Source organism: Sphaerodactylus townsendi, linkage group LG12 (assembly GCF_021028975.2).
Source record: "Sphaerodactylus townsendi isolate TG3544 linkage group LG12, MPM_Stown_v2.3, whole genome shotgun sequence".
Lineage (NCBI taxonomy): Eukaryota > Metazoa > Chordata > Lepidosauria > Squamata > Sphaerodactylidae > Sphaerodactylus > Sphaerodactylus townsendi.
In genome coordinates, this window is record NC_059436.1 from 27855475 (window position 1) to 27875313 (window position 19839).

The window sequence follows — 19839 nt, forward strand, 5'->3', positions numbered from 1 at the left end:
GGAGTCTCAAAGCGGCTTACAAGCACCCCAGCAGACACTTTGTGAGGTAGGTGGGACTGAGAGAATTCTAAGAGATCTGGGACTAGCCTAAGGTCATCCAGCAGGCTTCATGTGGAGGAGTGGCGGGGACAAACCCAGTTGACCAGATTGTAGCCTTCTGCTCTTTACTACTATGCTATACTGTTGTAGGTTGGGAGCAGACCAATCTGGCTTTTTCAGTTAAACTCAGGCAGCCCCTGATTACTGCATTAAAGTAGAACAGAAAGCACCAGCAGCCTCTTATATCTCTTGTGTGATGTTTCATTTGGCTTAAAGAAAAAAATGCCGTTCAGTTGAGAAACCAAGTGGCCCAAGAAGGTGAACTGTGCTCACCTGCTCTTTCTATGAGCTGTCAATCTTCTTCATCCCTTTCCTGTTTTCTTCTACAAAAAGAGGGAGTGAGAGAGAGATTCGTGCCCTCTGGAAAAGCAGGATAGACACCATTGTCTGCCTGTCTCATTAGAAGATGAGCAGCAGGTGAATGAGCCCAAGACAGTACGGCTGTATTCTTCACTCCTGCAGTAATATATATATTTAATCAGGGGGAATGATCTCAGTGCTCCTAAAGACAACAGAAAGGAGCTGGGCCTTCTGCCTTTGTTTTGCATTCGCTTTCAAAGAGGAAAGAGCCACTGGGAGTCTGCGCCTGAAACTCCCACTGTTTGATTGCATCTCTTTTTCAGACCTGCCCGGGGCTAGTCTCCCTCTGAAGCGGAAACCTTGAGTCTTACTCTAACCTTGAGTAGTTTAGCAGGAGCATCGGGCTTGGGATTAAATATCATGCTATCCAGGAGGCTATTTCTATCCTGCTTGTCCTGTACCTGTAACATGAACTCCGGGCTATTGACAGAGGAGCCGGCCTTCTGAATCTCTGTAACCCTTTCCCTTCCCGACTGTCTCCTTTCTTGATTTATGGGACTCTTCCCCAGTAATCTGCCAACAGCGACCTGCTCACCAGCAGCAGCATCTCCACACAAACCGAGGAGCAAAGCCTGCAACCCAGACCGTTCTCTTTTGTTGAATTTTATGGGATCTCCATCTTCTCCCTGTATGGGGCAAACTGGAACATCATAAGCATGGACACTCCAGAAGGATTGTGGTTGCTCACACCTTATAAACAGCACTCATGGAATTTCATGTTCTGTCTCGTCTGTCTTGCTGTCATTTTGTCCCACCTTCCTCCATGGGTATCATCCTCGGTTCTGCCATTTCCATTTTATCCGTGCAGCAATTCTGTGAGGTAGGCTAGGCTGCGAGAGTGGAGGGCCTGAGGTCACCTGGTAAGTTTCAAGGTTAGTTTCAGGTGGTTTTCTCATTCATACATAGTCTTCTCTTAATCATTGTGACTGTTGGGTCAAAGTAGGATTACCTTGTTTATCTTTGCTTTGCAAATGAGGGTATGGCCGGAGAAGGGTTGTTTCCTTTAGGTCACATAAATGCATTCCGTTTGGGGATGATTTTTAAACTTCCTGACTCAGAGGTCAGTTTCTTAATATTCTGCTGCCACAACTCCCATTTTATTTTATTTTTTTTCTGATAATGACCCTGTGAGGTAGATTTAGGCTGAGAGTGTGTGGCTGGTCCAGCAAGCCTCCACCCTGATCCCAGTCCAACCACTACACCGTGTTGGCTGTCATAACACTTGGCATTTCCATAGTCGGTGTCAGAGGTTCACAGTACTTCACATACATCATTGCAGTAATCTTTATTACAGCTTGTCATGCAGTCTGATATCTTCATCTCTGTGGATGGACCCACAAGGAATCATGGGAGGTGGGAATAATCAGGAAAGTCCCCTTTTCCTGGCACAAAAGTGATGTGCTCTGGTGCCAGCAGTTTCATGCTCACCTGGCCCTTAACCTCAGCAGCCTGGTACAACCTTGGCTGTGGCCACAGACTGATGTAGCCCCGAAGCTGAGCAGCCTCCACAGGAGGAAAGGGAGACTTGAGGGATTCAATCCCCTGGTTCTCTTTTAACCAAACAAGAATGCTGAGTAGGGGGCTTTGCCCTCCACCCCGCAGCTCAGTTGAGAGAGTGTTTTAGAGGGTGATTAACAGGTAAATTGGGCCATTAATTTGTCAGGAAAGGGCCTATTGAGCCCCTGATTTTGAAAGCGATTGAGATCTCATGATTCTGGAACTGCCGAGAGGCTAACTTTTAATGTTTATTTACTAACTGCTAATTGGTAGCTAACAATTCTTAAGGAGGCTTATGGCCCTAAGAATATACACACGCACACTCTCGGGCAGCAATTAAAACATCCAGGTTTAAGTAGAGTGTTCGTTGTCTTACCGAATTTATTGTGTGAGAGCTCTTTCCAAGGTGATCAATGTGTGTCAGAATTATACCATGACAGATTGTGGGGTGATAGGGACGGGGGTTATGTTTTAAACACTTATCTACGTAGTGGTCAAAGAGAGGGTCCTTGCCTTGCTAGTTTTCTATGAGCAGGGATTGTTTCGTGTCTGAAGGAGGTGAATTCCCTCAAGTGAGTTTTCACCTCTATTCTGAGGTGGTGAAGCCCTGAAAGTGGCCGACTACCTCAGTAAGAACTACGCTTGGTTACAAGGTAGGAGGCGGTTGGTTGCTTGTCAGTTTTTCAGCTTTGCTAGGTTCGGGGTGTGAGGAGAAAGAAAATGCCCCGTTTCAAAGGCAACTTTTGACGCATCCCCCAGTCCAAATAACTGTATCAATTCCCCATTCTGTAGGTTTGAGAATTCCACAGCTGACCCATCATCTTCCCTTGCGGCCATCCTCTGGAAACCTTAAACTATGCAGTTTATTTTGGTTGGCGTTACAAGGTATCTGAATTATTCAGTTTGCTGGGCCCAGCAGCAGACAGCAGAGGGAGGGGGGAGACTTTCAACTGTAACCCAAATCCTTCCCCCACTCCACGGGATGGTGATAAAAAGACCTGCCCAAACCAGCGGAGGGGGAGTGAGCGTTGTGACTCCGGAATAGGGGGGACCATGGAGATCTTCAGCATTCAGCAGTTGGTAAGAGGGTGGAAGGGTGTGGGGGCAATCCTAAATAGGTTGGTAGTGCAAGTTGGAGGCTCTTGACTGGGGGGCAGGGGCAGGACTAGTTCAGATTTACCGGTAACTTGTATGTGTCATAAGGTCCTCGTGATAACAAACAGGAGTACTGAAATTTACAGTAGAACAATTTTGAGGGAGAAGAAATTCCCAAGATTCTCAGCAAGATTTAACAACCTGCTCATAATGGCCAGATTTTCAAAATGTATTTATACCCCCCACCCCCTTTCTCTGTGAAACTCCAGGCAGGCTACAGAATAATCAGTTAAAAATTGGCAAAGTAGAGTAACAGCCTTTTGTTGTACTTTAGCAGACAAACAGGCACTAGCATGGATCCAGGGTGTCTGCATTGCTCCTAGCATGGGAAACAGCCTAGCCCCTCAAACCCCCTTCTTCCACACGTACCCACACCCAGGCATCCTGATAGATGATTGTGGCTTCCCTGGGTAGTCTGTTTCAGAAAGGATGGAAGAATCAGCCAGGCTGGGGAATAGCCCATTAATCATCTCGCATATTCAGCCACACTACAGAGAACGAGAGTGATTTTTCTCCACTTTGTGTCATGGAGAAATCACGGTTGTACCTTTAGCATGAGAAAACTCAGGCACAACCCCACAGTGTGGGTACTTCACCTGGCTCTCTCTGCAATGCAGTTGGTTTTGAGGGCTGGTTTTCTGATAAAATGGCCTGTTTCCTATCAGAGCTTATCAGCCTGGCTCAAATCCATCGGCTCTGAAAAACAGTATCTTTGTACCTTCCTAGAAGCTGAGAGCAGGATTGTCTGTAAAGAATTAAAAGGTAGCCTTCAGGTCATCTAAAGTCTGTGCTGAGAAAAGCTAAATTCTGTGCCTACATTATACGATGCAAACTGAGCAGATCTGTACAATTTATTTTATTTGGTATAAGTAACTTGCCATGGAAGAATAATTGAAAGCCCCACAATATCCCCAGTCTTACGCGATCACTCCACTGAGATTTCAGCAGGCTTTGCCGCCTGCCTTTCAAGAGCTATCTTCACAACCATAAAGGTTGGAAACTGTCTTCTTTTTATCGTTAAAGCTGAGATTCGGAAGCTCAATTTCTTCTTGCATCACCGTCTTCAGTGTTTTTGCTTTTCTACTTTGGAATAACCCTGACTAAGCTCAGTTGCCCTTCTAAGAAGGGCTAAAATTTCATCTGCAGGGGCCCAGAAATAAACTACTATCTGCCCCCCGTAGTTTTAGAGTTCTGTGTCTTGGTTCTTGGTCAGCCTAGTGTGCTGCCCTTTGGAAAACTGAAAGGGCAGTCACCCCTGTTCTGATTCATAGTTGATGATTCTCACTTGTTTTCTGATGTTCCAGCTATACTCATTTTATATCCTTTTAATTAAAAGAAATTAGAGTTGTCATTCAGTTAAAGAACCCTTGCTTGATTAATCATGTGAAGTTCAATCAGTTCAGCAATTCATTAAATCTGCATATGAATAAAACAATAGCTGAAACCAAAAGAATACTCTGGTTTTGAAGAGGCAGCCGATCTCTCATCAAAGAAAGAGGTAATCCTCTCTGGTGCCTGCAAGAAGACAGCGTGTGCAAATCACTTTTGGCTCACTGCAGCTTCTATAAATACTTGTATTAGAAATACTATTTTTATTTAAAAGGTGCTGCCTCATTAATTAGGGGGGTGCCTTTTTAGTCCATCTGAATTTCAAAAATTTATCTGGCTCATGTTATAGGCCTAATCACATTTTGCATTGTTATAATGATCCGGCCTAGTGGTCTTGCCTTGAAGGTTACTTGAAGTCGATTTAGTTGTAGTGAACAGAAGGGCAGCTGGCAACCCATGAAACTGCTTGTCGGGGTCTGCAAGGCCTACTTTAGCTGGAGACACCACTCCAGGGATCCAGGCAGGGGCCTTTCCCACCACCCACTACCTGAGCCTTTGAACTGGAGATGCTGAAGGCTGAACCTGAGCCTTAGCACTGAGCCACGGCTCCTTCTCAGCTAGGAAGATCAGAGTTCCAGAAAGATGGTTAATTGCTGGGGTCCCAGGACTACTAAAAGGCTCATCAATCCGTCACAGTTCTCCCTATTCACAGGGCACCCAGGAAGAGGAAGGGCAGCAGGAGAGAATACCAGCGCACCCTGCTTCTTCCAGTTTAGGGGACACTCCTGATAGCTGCCCTCCCCCATCAATCCTAGATTCACCATCACTGCTAAGGACTTTGAATTCACAAGCAACCCTGTTTACATATTGTCTCTGGGCGGATTTTACAGCTCCTTATGGGGAAAGGTTCTGTGGTTGAATAACCCAAGATGGGCTGCATGGCTGAAACCCATTTGTTGGCACCTGTGTGTGTGTGTAAAGGTGCCATTGTCACAGCCAACCAATGGCAATCCAGTAGGGTTTTCAAGGCAAGAGACTAACAGAAGTGGTTTGCCATTGCCTTCCTCTGCAGAGTGACTGCAGTATTCCTTGGTGGTCTCCCATCCAAGTACTAACCGTGGCCAGCCTTGCTTAGTTCTTCTGATGAGATCAGGCCAGCTGTTTATATGAGGGGAAAAAAATCCCTCAGGATGGTGAATATGCCAGCAAATGCACCTGTGCAAGAGGGTTGTGCAATGTTACTCTTATTTAGCTAGTTACATCAAGCTGAAGCCCCGGCCTGTCTCATGTTCATGGCTCCAGACTTCATGGGATTTCTCCTGGCAGCAGCTTAGCCTAAGAAGGAAGGAATCCGGTTGGCCATGCCTGCATGACTTAAATTGTCCAGGCAAAAGGAGGCGTTCCTTTCATGTTTGGTCGAGGATGAAGTGTTCTTATCACTCCATCAAAGTTCTCTTCAAAGAGAGCCTTTTGGAGGAGAGGTGGCTGCTTGGATTTTTTTTTTTATTCAAGCACTAAAACACGTGACTCCTTTTCTCAGGTTGCAGGTAAGGTCGTCAACCTCCGTGTTGGCTGGAGATCTGCTATTAGGCGACAGAGATCAGTTCACCAGGATAAAATGGCCACTTTGGAAGATATGGCATTATACCCCATCAAGGCCCCCCCTCCCCAAAATTAGCCTCCTCAGACTCCACCCCCAAAAGCTCCAGGTGTTTTCTAACCTGGAGCTGGCACCCCTAGTTGTAAGTGTTTAAGCCCCATTAAGGGCACCCAAGGAGGGCATGGATAGGTTTGTATCACAACCAACTATGACATTTTCTTACACAGTCTCTTTTGATGTGAATGGGGAGTTGTGCAAGAGCATAGCAGTGCTCCCCTAGGTTGAGACACACACGCACCCCACCCCCGGTTCTGCTGCTCCAATTATCTGCCTCAGGCACCACAGCATCTCGAGCCAGCCTTGTTTATGACAATGCTGCTTTGCCCTTGGTGGCCATGAGGAATGGCATCTCATCCCCGTGATGTTTATTCCTCAGCCAGAGCTGTGTACATATCAATATAAATAGAGGCTGGCTTCATAGGGCGGGAGACCCAGAGCAGCCTGAGGCACGGGCGGAATGCTGCAAGCGCAGTTCAGGAAGCTGAGACTTTTCACACTTGGTGGCTGTTCTGGCTGGGTCAGCAAGTTGCAAGAAAGGAACACTCCTCAACCGAGGAGTGACCGACCTCAGGAAAGGATCAGTTGAGGACAAAACAGGAAATAAATGGTCCTCTCTCATGGGCTGCTGAAGATTCCGAGGCCGCTTAGTGCCATGCCTTCACTAATTCTCATGCGGTTGGCATCTGCTTCTTTGGGCACGTAACAGCTGAAGCGAGTATTGAACTCGAGGGAGCATCATCACATTATTAATAGCCTTATTATTTACTTGCTTTCTAGCATGCTTTGGTTTAAAAAAGCATTCAAAGCCATTTGCAAAAAAAATCGCATGAAATCCATCAATAGCATATTTGTCATGAAAAGTACCAAAAAAATGAATAATTTTACATATAGAAAACAAAAGAGAATAAAAGCCACACTCAGAGCCATCGTTAAAGTTCTTCCAGAAGAAGGGCTAAAACTTCGCCTTAACCTTCAGTTGGGAGGAAATTCCACAGCGTTGGGGCGATTACAGGAAAGTCACCCAACTGCTGCCGACTTGCGATTATATTGGTGGCGGAGTGTGTGTGTATCAGGTGGGCATGTGCAGTTGTGACTGCTGCCCCCCCAATAGAGGGGTATCAGTCACCTGTTATACTCGGGTTTGTGATTACATTACATTCCTTCCTGATTTCCTCCACATGATATAAATTGAAAGAGTCAATCTCCCCAGTTAGAAAAGCACGTGCTTACAACCATTTGGAATGCAGATAGTTTGAATAAACATTCAAATGTTCCATCTTTGCACAGAAGTCAGCGCATTGAGGAGAAAGCTAGCTTTGAAACTTGTTCCCTTGCCTGCTAGTTTCCTTAGAAAAGGGCTTATCGTAACTCAGGGTTTGCCCTGTGGAAACTTCACTCTTTCCCCTATAAAGACGACAATCACCTCTTGAGCCTAAAAGGGACGACTACTTGCCGGTCCCCTCCCACTGAGTGAAAGAGAGTAGAGGAGTTGGGGTCTGGACGCCCCCCATAACGAGGGTTATGTAGGTTATGATGTTATTGCTGCTGTTTTAATAGGATTTTAACTTATATTTATTGTATGGTTGGCTTTGTTGTTATCCTTGTTACTGTTTTATTGTTTACCGCCCAGAGCCCTCCGGGGATTGGGCGGTATACCAAGTCCAATAAATGAAATGAAAATGAATGACAAGATCCAAACATGATTATCACAATTGTCTCTGACACACTTGGTTTCTCCCCTTTGAATAGTGCTAACACTGTAGGCTTTTCAGGATAAAGCTGATAGGAGATTTGTGAATTCATCCACCATTCCCTGCTTGGGTCCTAGTGCCTTGGGGACAGACCTAGGTAGGTACTAGGACCCAAGTGGAGCATTCTAGAACAAAGGAAGGTCCAGGAAATGGCAGACGAATCCACAAATCTCCTGTCATCTTCATCCTGAAGAGGGTAGTGGATTGTTCCTACATTGTGATCGACCTGCGTAGCGGATGCAAATGCACCAGCTCCACCCTATCCTATCTCGCCCATCTGGGAATTACTGCAATACATGAAACTCATTTTTGATCATGGGATGGCCCTCAGGTGTGTCAGTGTTGTGCTCATGAGTTGTTGTGTGGCCATTGAGAGGCAACCCCGGCATGCTTGAGCCCGCTAACCCCTCCTCCAGCACTGATATCGTGTCTCATGGGTGCCTGTGCATTATGGTCAGGGCAGAGGGAACTGTGATAATCATGTCTGGATCTTTGGAAGAGACTCCAATCACAACTCAAACTTTCACAAATGTACTCTGTGAACATTACTAAAAAAAACTGTACATGCTGGTACTCAGCAAGGTCAGCTTTGTGTTGTTCTGGAGGGGATACATCTATTTACTAAGTCAGTCAACAACCCTAGATTGGAAATATGCTATTTTGAGAGCTTTCATCTTTTGGGGACCCAAGACCCTCCCTTTTAATCTCAGCCTTCCCATGCAAGCCAGAGACTCTCTTTCCTCCCTGCCCTTCCTCACTGCTTTGTTCTCATCTTTGTTATCTTCGGCCTGCTTTTTTCTCTCTGCCTCCAGCCCGCCCTTTTCCCTTCTCAATAGCAAGAACCAACAGGAAAATCTTGGTGGGGGCGCTCTGCTCTGATGTGAGCGTGATCCCATTTTGCTTTGTAAGCCACCATCTGAGGTCTTAACATGCTCTTTTGTTCCCCAGGCAACTCAATTTGGTATTTCTAAAGTAGTTTCTGCTGTGTTAAGGCAAGCCCAGAACCTAGTGTTAGACTTCCTTCCCATAATATGCCCTCTGATGCTAACGCTCTTATGCTCTGCTTCATTTCTCAGGTAAGTGATGAACGACATGAGGGGAAAGGGCGAGGTTTTGAGGCGCTCTCCAGAAATGCAGCCAAAGTGCCGGAAACTTGGCAGCCGGGCCCAATTGGTGTGTGGGAGGCCGTCAGCAAGGAGAAGCAGAAAGCAGAAGAGGAAAGGAGAAAAAAGGTGAGCAGGGTGGGTGGCACAGGGGAGTGATGAGCAAAAATTCAATTTTTTGTGTTGCGGGACAGAGAAGAAGGGGACATTCCTTTGGAACAACAGTTTACTGACTATCCTGAATGCTTTAGTTTTTTCTTTCTCTAGAATCGAATGTGTTTTAAACTTTAATCACCAAGGAATCAGTTAATAGCCAGTGTGGTGTAGTGGTTAAGAGCAGGTGAATAATTTGGAGAACCGGATTTGATCCCCCACTCCTTCATCTGGGCGGCAGAGGCTTATCTGGTGAACCAGATGTGTTTCCACACTCCTACATTCCTGCTGGGTGACCTTGGGCTAGTCACAGTTCTTTGAGAACTCTCTCAGCCCCACCTACCTCACAAGGTGTCTGTTGTGGGGAGAGGAAAGGAGCTTGTAGCCACCTTGAGTCTCCTTACAGGAGAGAAAGGTGGGCTCTAAATCCAAACTTTTCTTCTTCTTGATTGCCTACTAGAGATTTGATTGGCAGGGCAGATCTTTTAAAAAATTGCTTTAGCAGTCATCACCAACACAGCACATGGATCTTCACTGTGTGACTGAAGTTTGCAACGGTAGTCGTTTTATGGCTGGTAGTATCTCCTTTAGCCATTTTGTAGCTGCACCCACCATACTGGGCCAGAATTCCAAATGCACCTGCAGGCTCAAATGAAGTTGGACATTCCAGGCTAGAATATTCCACTAGGATTGGACAAACCAGGTTTGAATTCCCAATCTGCCATGGAAGCTTGCTGGATGATTTTGAGGAAGTCATGCTCAACGATACAGCATACAACGATGTTGTAAGCTCCCTGCTAGGGAGAATTAAAAAACACATATTTTAAATATGAAGGGGAAACTGTCCTTTGAATTTCCACTTGTGGCACTGAAATATCATGACCCTACAGTGCACATATGGGACATTGCTTGACTGTCGACTTAACTTTTTAAAAACATTTTTGTTGCCAGCTTGAGACACTCAATAACTCCAGACTGAAGCTAGAGAGCTTGCAGGACTTGGAAGCCATTGTCAAGCTACGCAAAAGCAAGAAAAGATGGAAGAAGGTGGTCCGCCCCAAGGAACAGGAGCCAGAAGTGATAGTGAGTATCTAGTTTCAGCCTGCAAGTCGCAGCTACCAGAAATCCACTACTCAGGATGAATGGTGGTAGCCATGGTGGCTTTACTGGGCATCCTACAAAGGTTCTTTTGTACTACTTCTTTCTAGACAGAGCCTGTGAACGCAGAACAGTTTCTGCAAGCAGCCCTGGAAAACCGAATTCTTGTGATTGACAAATATCTGGCAGACGGAGGGGACCCCAACGCTCATGATAAGGTAGCTCTGATCTTGGCATTATAAAGAAATGATGCAAATTAAGCCCATTTGCAAATGTTTGCATGAAAGGAAGGAGTAATTGAAGGGAACCCTGACCTAGGTAGCCCAGGCTAGCCTGATCTCATTGGAGGCAGTGGCAAATCACCTCTGAACACCTCTTATCTTAAAGGCCCTACAGGGTCACCATAAGTCAGATGTGACTTGATGGCAAAAAAAAAAAATTGAAGGGAAGGGGAGAGGAAGTTATCTGGTTTACTTAAGTGAAATACAACAGGCTGTTGTGGGTTTTCCAGGCTGTGTGGTTGAGATCTGGTAGTTTTTGCTCCCAATGTTTCGCCCGCATCTATGGCTGACATAAAGCAGCTGTAGCAGAGAATACTTGACAAGAGGACAGAACTGATGCATAAGGCTGGTCAGAGAAATTTTTGCTCTTAAGGAATATGGAATAACAAATATCATTTACCTTGTTATTCCATAACATGGGGCCTGGCCTGCTAGCAAATATCACTGCAAACCCCATTGAAAAATGTGAAGTTCCAATTCAATTAAATGGGACTCCTGTAGCAGCCCTTCCCTGTGAATTGTTTTAGTTATTAAACTGTTAACCTCACCTTTCCTTTTCATGTTTCTGGAGTAATTGGTGTACTTATGTCCCATTGGCTCACGTAGCGCTTCCTCTGGTTAGCCATGCAAGCACAAGTATAGTACATACTGCCTAGCACCTGGACTTTTTAGGTTCCTTCTTCCTGGATCTGGTGGCAAACCTGTACAAAAAAGGTGCCCCCCATGCCCAGCCCCCAACTGAACTCCCCTCCCGAAACCCTTCTTCAAACTGAGCGCTTCAAGGCTGGCATCACGCTGAGGGTGGGAATAAGGCCAGGGAGGGTGCACTAGCGCCTGGGTCATCTGCCTCCCTCTTGCACCCTAGATACGCCAGCACCAGGATCAAAACTGCTCCCACCCCAAAATGCCACCTCATTTCCCAAAGCAGCTGTATCTCCTGTACCTTGAAGCATATATGGTTCTCAAGTGCCGCCTCCTGGCCATTGAAAGTATTACCTAGATTCTATGGTGAAAATCAGCAGACACAGAATGAAGATCACATGCTGGACTCATATACAGGAGAATGAGGTGACAAAGCTCTGAGGTGGCAGATAGTTTTGATTGAGCTTCTTTCTAAAACATGCACATAAAACAGGAGCACATAGTAGGGAGAAAAAGTCAGCCACCCCCCTTTTTTCTACGTTGTACGTTTTCTGTTTTCAAGAAAACTTTAGTGACCTACGGGAACAGTGTAAATGAGTTTCTAACTCTAATTTCCCATCACATCTCTGCCACCCCATTGCTTGACATGGATGAACCAAAACCAGCACTTTCCTGGATGTAAGTCCCAATTAAAAGAATGGAACTCAGAACACATTCTTATGATTTCTTCCTTTGTTCTTGCCCTCTGTCAAGCAGCAGTATAGCTTAATAAAATGGCAAACCCTGGGTGCCACCCCGCCCCACAACTGCACCCCACCTCAAATGCCCCCACCCAAGATCTCCACATGGAGGAGTAGGACCAGCTGGCTTGCCCCACCCTTAACCCCCATGTGGAAGTTGGGAGCAACTGAGGCCAGGCTCAAAGAAGCCCTTGCTGCTTCCGACCTCCACGTGGGGATTAGGGGGTGGGGCAAGCTGGCTGGACCAACCTCTATGTGGAGATGGGGTGAGGCAAGTTCAGCTGTGCATGCCTAAGAAATGGTGCCTGAGACTCCAGCCCCACCATGGCCCCCCTAGCTACACCACTGCTGTCAACTCGTAACTGACTTATGGCAACCCACCAGCATTTGACAAGAGATGAACAGAGGTAGTTTGTCATTGCCTGCCATTGCCTAATGACCCTTGACTTCCTTGGCAGCCTCCCATCCAAGTACTAACCAGGACTGATCCTATTTAGCAGCTGAGATCCAACAAGACTGGATTAGTCTGCACCATTCAGGTCAGGGCAATACTTATACTGGAACAATAGGAGACAAACTTGGCTTACCCTCCTCAGCCCCTCACTTTCCCCTGCCAACTCTTGCAAGCCTCCCACCCATTTCCCATGCTGTGCTACAATCGTGTAAATAAGCCTGGCAGGGGGATGACCAGCAGGGAAGGGTCTGTGGGAAAGAATAGATGGCTGGGAATCAGTATCTCTCTTTTGCCCATCAGTTCTTTCCTGAAAATCCTGCATTTGTGCTGGTAATAATGTGTCATTCTGCCTTAAGGTCTTGATAATCAAAGGATTCTATAAATGCCTTGTAGCATGATCTGATGGACTCTATTGGGTGTCTTTCTTGGGAAGGGCATACTGATCTTCTCTAGGGATGTAAATAAAGGAAGGTATGTATGGTGCAGGCAACTCAAAACCAATATATTCTCCATTCCTGTCTCTATTGCAGTTCTCATGTACTGCCCTGCACCGGGCCTGCCTACGAGGCCATGCAGAGATTGTGGAGAAACTACTGGAAGCCAGGGCCAAACTGGAACCAAGAGACATGGTGAGGCTCACCTGATGACCACCGTTCATTCTTACAGCCCAGATTTCTGTAGCCTTCCGTCTCATTGAGATCTTGGCACACTGCAGTGGCCTCTCTGTCCCTGCCTTCCACATAGGTCTGCGCTAAATGTTCTCAAGAGAATTCACCTGAAGGCCTGTGTATACTCCAGAAAAAGGTAGCCAGATAAGGCCTGGTCTACAGAAAGAAGTGCTAGAATAGACTGCAAGTGGAGAAGAATTTTTTACATGTTTGTCCCACCCAAGGAGAGTCAGAAAGCAGCAGTCCCCATTCCACAGCCAGGCCTACACTGCCTCGTGCTCCTGTCCAGGTGTGCCACAAGGGCTCCTTAGTCCCAGATTCCAACCTCACCTTTATAAGCCCCTGCTTTGCTTTTACCAGCTGGACGCAACACCGGTGTTCTGGGCCTGTCGTGGGGGACACCTGGAGATCCTCAAGGGCCTGATCAGGAGAGGAGCCAAGATCTCCACAAGAGACAAGGTTAGAGGTGTCAGCCCAAATCCACCTTCCCTGGCTAAAAGAGCTCTAGCCGGGGGCAGTGTGCACAACATCCTCCAGCAGGCTGCTGAAAGCGGTTCTCTTTGCCTGGCAGCTCTGGAGCACTCCACTGCACGTGGCCATCCGGACAGGGCACTGTGACTGCGCAGAGCATCTCATTGCCTGCGGGGCAAACATCAATGCACAAGACAAGGTAACATGCTGAGGCTGTGGCCACCAGGGTCATACAGAAGCAGCTGGGGAAAGGGCCCAGTGGTTAATTGTGGTGGACTCTGATCGGGAGAACCAGGTTAGATTCCCCACTCCTCCATGTGAGTGGTGGACTCTTAATCTGGTGAACTGGATTTCTTTCCCAACTCCTATACATGAAGCCTGCTTGGGCTTGTCACAGTTCTTTGGAACTCTCTCATCCCCACCTGAGGGGAGAAAAGAAGCTTGTAAGCCACTTTGAGACCCCTTAAAGGAAGACGGGAATAAATCCAGCCTCCTCCTCCTCAAGTCTTAAGACTAGTCAGCTTTTGCTTCATCATGCAGCCTGTACTTTGGGGGAAATCATGCAGCAGCAGGGTTTGTTGGAAGCACAAGAGCCAGCTGCTCCCTGCCTACTACACAATACATTTGAAAGGTGAACATGTTACATGTTCACAAGATTAGGCAAGGTGTGGAAGAAGTAGAATAGAACTTTTAATTTGTATATTACCCTCCCCTGAAAGGCTCAGGTAACATCACAGGGGAGACCGATGGTCCCCTGAACTGCCTACCTGATATACAGGCTATGTGATGTGATGTAGGCAGAAAGGATTTTTTTCCTCTTTAATAGTAGAATACACTTACTGAAACTGATGGGAGATTTATACAGGGCCAAGAAAATCTTCTTTATACAATGCACTATTAATTTGTAGGACTCTGGCCACTTGCTCAGGATGTCTTTAAAGCAGGCAGGACACACTGATGGAGTGCCTGATAGAACAGTACCTTCATGTTCAGAGGCTGTCTGCTCCAAAGACCAGTTGGTGACTTTCATGCTTCACTTAAAAAAACTTCCTGGAGGTCACTGTTAGGCAAGAGGTACCACAGCTATTCATCTGGGCTTTTGTTCTTAAACTCATAATTAAGATAAGTTATGTTAAAGTGTACCTAATGTATCTAAGCTTCAGAATTTGAATTCCTTGTGCATAGAATTCTAGCTTTGTTCTAGTTCTGAGCCAAGCAATGAAGCCCATGTAGTTCAGCACCACCTACAAGCCATGGGCAGGAGCTCTCCAAGGTCTTGAGCGCAGGTTTCCGCCAGCCCTCCTGGATTCTTTTCTTAGCTGCAGCTGTCTAGAATTAAGCTTGGGACCTACTACTACCTGTAAGGTGTTAGGATCTACAGGTGAGCCATCAGGGTTCATCCCTGCCTTGATTCAGTGGCTATTGATACAATTTGCTGGAGAACCCAAGCTCACAACCTCCACCCCGGCAGGAAGGAGACACACCTATTCATGATGCAGTCCGGCTGGGACGTTTCAAGGCTGTAAAGACTCTGCTGATGTATGGCGCCAGCCTCAGCATCCGGAACGAGGTAAGGACTGGGCTGAGATCCAAAGGGCTCTTAGCTACCTTTTCAAGATGGGTGGAAGGCACAGATGCTGATGCATGAAGGGGAGGAGTTGTGAGCTTTGTGGCATCTGTCCCTACACCGGTGTACATGTACTTGGTGCCTTCTGGGCTGTATTATAGTTCTCAGGTGAGGCTCATGTGACCGAATACTTCTTTTACCTGTCAGATGTGCTCAGTGTTGCAGCTCAGATACAGGTTTATCCACCCCCTTCTATGAGAACATACATGGCATAACCTTTCACGCAGTTTCTTTTTCCTCACTTTCTTTGGATTGGAACTGATTTGGGCAGGTTGGAGAGAATTCTGTCTTTTACAGTGACAAGAACATAAGAAAGAGCCAGCTGGATCAGACCAGAGTCCATCTAGTCCAGCAGTCTGCTACTCGCAGTGGCCCACCAGGTGCCTTTGGGAGCTCACATGCAAGATGTGAAAGCAATGGCCTTCTGCTGCTGCTGCTCCTGAGCACCTGGTCTGCTAAGGCATTTGCAGTCTCAGATCAAGGAAGATCAAGATTGCTAGCCATAGATCGACTTCTCCTCCATAAATCTGTCGAAGCCCCTTTTAAAACTAAAATGATATGGGCCCAAAGTTGGGACGCTGCTCCATGGGTGTGGTGTAGACCCTGTTAGTCTGTCATTAGAAAGTGGCCTAGTTTTCTAGCCTCCAAAACAATAAATCCATCTTCCCTTCGGTGTTTGTCATGGCAGGCTGAAGTGACTCCGGTGGACCTGGTGAAGGACTGGCAGACAGGCATCCGGGAGACGCTGCAGGCATGCGCAGACCGGCAGCATCCCTTGGCCAGGAACTGATGAGCGTGGAGGAGAATCAGCAGTGGGATGCTGGCCCCAAGAGCAGGCATCCCACTCTTCAATCAGCTTGTGACCAACATACCTTTCTAGGTTTGCATGCCAAGCTGATCCCTGAGAGCCACTGTGGGCAGGACTGCTCTCTCTTCACAACTCCTGTTCCAGTGAAGTCTACAGTTCTTGTTTACATCCTCCGGCTGAGATAGAAGGGAGACGAGAGTCCTTTGGAAATGCAGGTCTTGATGGAGACATTCCTTTACCTGGGAATATGCCAGGTCAGCAGTGCTGGGCATAGAGTGCCCTTCTCAGTGCTGCTCTTTTATGTCACAGAGAAGAGATGATCCAAGAAGGGGCAGGGAACTAAGGCACGAGACTGATGACATGTGAGTCCTAGGTGCCTGTGGGGGTGCAGGGTGGGGAGATACAGCCCCTACCATTGGTACAGTGAATCCTCCTCACTCTTGGTAAAGGCAGGTGTGCCAAAGCTGGGGGTGGGGGGCGGGGGTTAGCCAAAAAACTATGTCCTTAAGGAGGTATGGTGGGTGCACTCCAAAGCAAAGGACCTTATTCATTTCCAAAGCAATTTGGCATCAAAGAAACTATAGAGGGAGATTGCGGTAGCTCCTTCAATGGTTTTCAAGGAGGATTGGAGAAGCACCCATCAACCAGGGCTTGGATAATCCCAATGTACCCCCCCCCCTTCTGCATCTATGATTTTGCATGGGGTCAAGGCCCTACAACCTAGAAGAAGGGCCAGATCTCTGCGTCAGCCTTCCACAGATCCCAAAGCCTTTGGGCTTTGTCTCCTCCTGTTCTTTACAAAATGCAGGCGCTACCTAGTATGGCCCTCCCAGGTTCAGTGGTTGAGGGCCAAAAGAGGTGCCTAGCAGAGGGTGAGGACAGGAGAGAGAATGTGGATGAAGCAAATTGAGCTGAAGTTAGGCGGAGCCTACTTTCGGCACAATGAAACAAGGGTCATCTCTCTCTGGAGACCGTTTCCCTCGGTTGCAAGGCATGAGAGAAAAACCAGGCTAGTTTGTTTCTGTTTCTATTAGGACTCCTCCCTTGCAGACAAGTCTACTTCCCAGCCTTCCATACAACAATACCTCTCTGTCTCAGCCCTTGTGGTGGCAGCAGTCACACCCTCTTTGCCATTCCCAGCCACTGCTGTGGCGTCATGCATCTGTTCATGACCCTCTTATTCCTTCAAAGCTGACAAAGTGGGATCTTGATGCTGCTGGCCAGGCCAAGATACTGTCAGCCAGTATTATCTGCAACGCACATTATTTATTCAATGCAAAACAGGCCCAGTTGCTACTGGTTGGCACAGTTTGCATGCCACTGGTTGGCCACCCTGCCATTTTCTGGTTACCGAACAGTCAATGTGTCTGGAGCATGCAGAGTTGCTCCCGGACTTAATCCACCAACTTGCACATGAAACTGGTTTCATGTATTGTACTTCTGATAACCTACTAACCTTTCTAAGAAAACCCTAAGGAAAAAGCCCCAGAGCCAGGATGGGCATTGCTGTGAGAATGCCAGCAACAACAAACATGGCATCCCTGGCCTTTCCGTCTGGTACGAGGGTCATACTAAACTCTGGAGAATGAATGAATGAAAAAAAATCTCCAGCCTGGCTGCTTTGCACAAAACGTGCAGCAGGGGCTGGTGGAAATTACTTGAACAGGTCCTTGCAAAGGGGTGTGAGATCTCACCTCTTCCAAGTTGACCTTGGATCGTAAATGCATCACAAGCCATGCACTTGTCTTTTTCTAAATTATGGATCAATTCAAGTGGCAACAGGTGAGCAACATGTTGCCATGCTGAATGAGTGGCAAACTCACTTTGTCCATTGGGTGGAGCTTGACTTAGGATAGGTTCTCATCGACTAACTTGCAAGTGGCACCCAGTCAGTGCATGATGTTGCAGCCCTCCACTTCATTCTTGGTCCCCACCCAGTGTCACCAAGCTGTGCTGGGGTGTATGGATGGAAGTGATAGAGGACTGCTAAAATCCGTGACTCAAAAGCCAGCTGTTGGCATAACTGCACTTTTGTGATGCGTTTTCTCTTTGGCAAATAATAAAACTATATTAAGCCCTCTTTAGAAGACACATGTATGAAAAGCTGTTCATGTTTATGTCACAGTTGAGCACTGCTTCTCAAGTCCCCTTTCTCTTTTGCTGCTGAGGCATCAACCCCATTTAAGCCTAACGAAAGGGGACAGCCATTTTATGCACATTATGCATATTCAAGTGAAGACTGATACTTTGGAACCTCACGTGCAGAGTGTTTCTTCAGAAAGTTGATGGAGTTAGTTAAGTAGATGGAGAAATTAGGCACATATGGTCACCCTGATAGAAGGAAAGGAGTCCTCTCTACCCCTTGTGATCTCGTGGGATGGATATGCACAGTTGATTAGGCTGACACAACTAAAACACCACATTTCCATATCCAACCCAGAGAGGGCTTTCATATCAGATACAGTGTTTTCCAAAGAAGGCATCCATACAACCAGCTACTGGTTATCCAGGGCAGAGAAATCAAGTGGGGTGCATGCATATGCAAACCAGGCCTTACAGTATAATTTACACATCGTACTCAAGGACTGCTTCCACACACAGATGATTCTCCATATAGCTCTTGTTGTTGCTGCAAATATGGAACCATTTGTAGTGGTAATGGAGCATCCGCATGGAAGTTTCTAAACTGTTTTCTTACCTCAGACCACCATGGCTACTGTCCCCACAGCCAACAGAGGGCTTTAAAAAATCAGTAACAATTAAGGTTGCAATAGCAGTATGACTGTGGCCAGAATCTATATTTTAGTTTCATTATTTCAGAAGTCTCTAGCCCTTTTCGTTATGGAATTGTAAGGGGAGTATTACAGAATGAACTGTAATAATAGATTGCTACAACATTATTGTGCTATAGTGATCTCTCATTTGCCTATTTTTTTTCAAAAAGCTGAAAATAGGGAGCAGAAATGGCAGCTGTGGGGGCTGAGGTAAGAAAATAGTACTGATGTGGCAAAATTCACACCCTTCTGTCCACATGGATTTCAAAGGTGTTCTTTCCAAAAAGATCATACCAAGCCAGGTTTTGGAAAAGACTGCAGCAAAGTGGGAGGTAACATCAAAATTGGACAACAGGGGAGGAAATCATGTTAACGCGCTGACAAAAAGCACTGCAGAAAGGAAGCTGAAACAGGGCAAAACATCTGTGTGGCAGCAGCCAAAGGCTTGAATCCTACCAACCAAAATCAGTACAAGTCGACAGAATGAGGACACTTGACTGGCACCCACCTGTGCTCCCCACACCACAGGTAAGGTCACTGCAATCTTCATATACTCACCAGCTTTGCTGAGAAACGCCCCAGCGTTCCTAAGAGTCACATGCAACCTGAGGAGCAGGACAAGAAGTTTTAATTCCTCTTCCAGAAGAATGCCTCACTGTGCCACCAAAGTGGGGGATTTTTTTAATAGTATTGATGAAACCTTTACTTCCCTGCTGACCAATGACTTTTAAATAGATACATTTAAAGGTCAGACTGTTCCATTTGATGGTACAGTCCTTACAGAAAAAAAAATACAACACAGAGGCCAATAATTTACCTGAAATTACACATTGCTTTCAGACAAGGTCAGATGTCACTGTGGAAGAAAGAGAAAAAGAGTCTGGAATCCCCACCCCCCTTTCTCCCTCTTGCTCCTCTGTCTTATTTCCTTTAAAAAATAGGAACTCTGGGAAAAATACTGTTAGTAGCAACTAGGAAAAAAAGCCAGTCTGCCAATGATGGAGTACAGGTCTACCAATGGACAATGGCAAAACAAACTATCTAAGAATGTCCCTTGGGCGTGGACCTGATAGCTGAGTTAGAGATTGGTCCAAAGGAAACAAAACAGCTGCTCTTCTAAGCACACAGGCAGGAAGGAATCAGGAACAGCCACAGGAGATGAAGTCCCT

At 46.5% G+C, this 19839-nt stretch overlaps 1 protein-coding gene across 1 annotated transcript; it reads left to right on the forward strand.

Annotated features, from left to right (window-relative positions):
• Window positions 1-2897: 2897 nt before the first annotated feature.
• ANKRD23 (ankyrin repeat domain 23) lies at window positions 2898-17983 on the forward strand. The gene is made up of 9 exons (XM_048513289.1): window positions 2898-3036; window positions 8928-9083; window positions 10059-10190; window positions 10316-10423; window positions 12853-12951; window positions 13351-13449; window positions 13562-13660; window positions 14933-15031; window positions 15777-17983. Exons 1-9 carry the CDS (start codon window positions 3010-3012, stop codon window positions 15876-15878), a joined length of 921 nt encoding a protein of 306 aa, XP_048369246.1. The 5' UTR covers window positions 2898-3009; the 3' UTR covers window positions 15879-17983.
• The last annotated feature ends 1856 nt before the right edge of the window (window positions 17984-19839 follow it).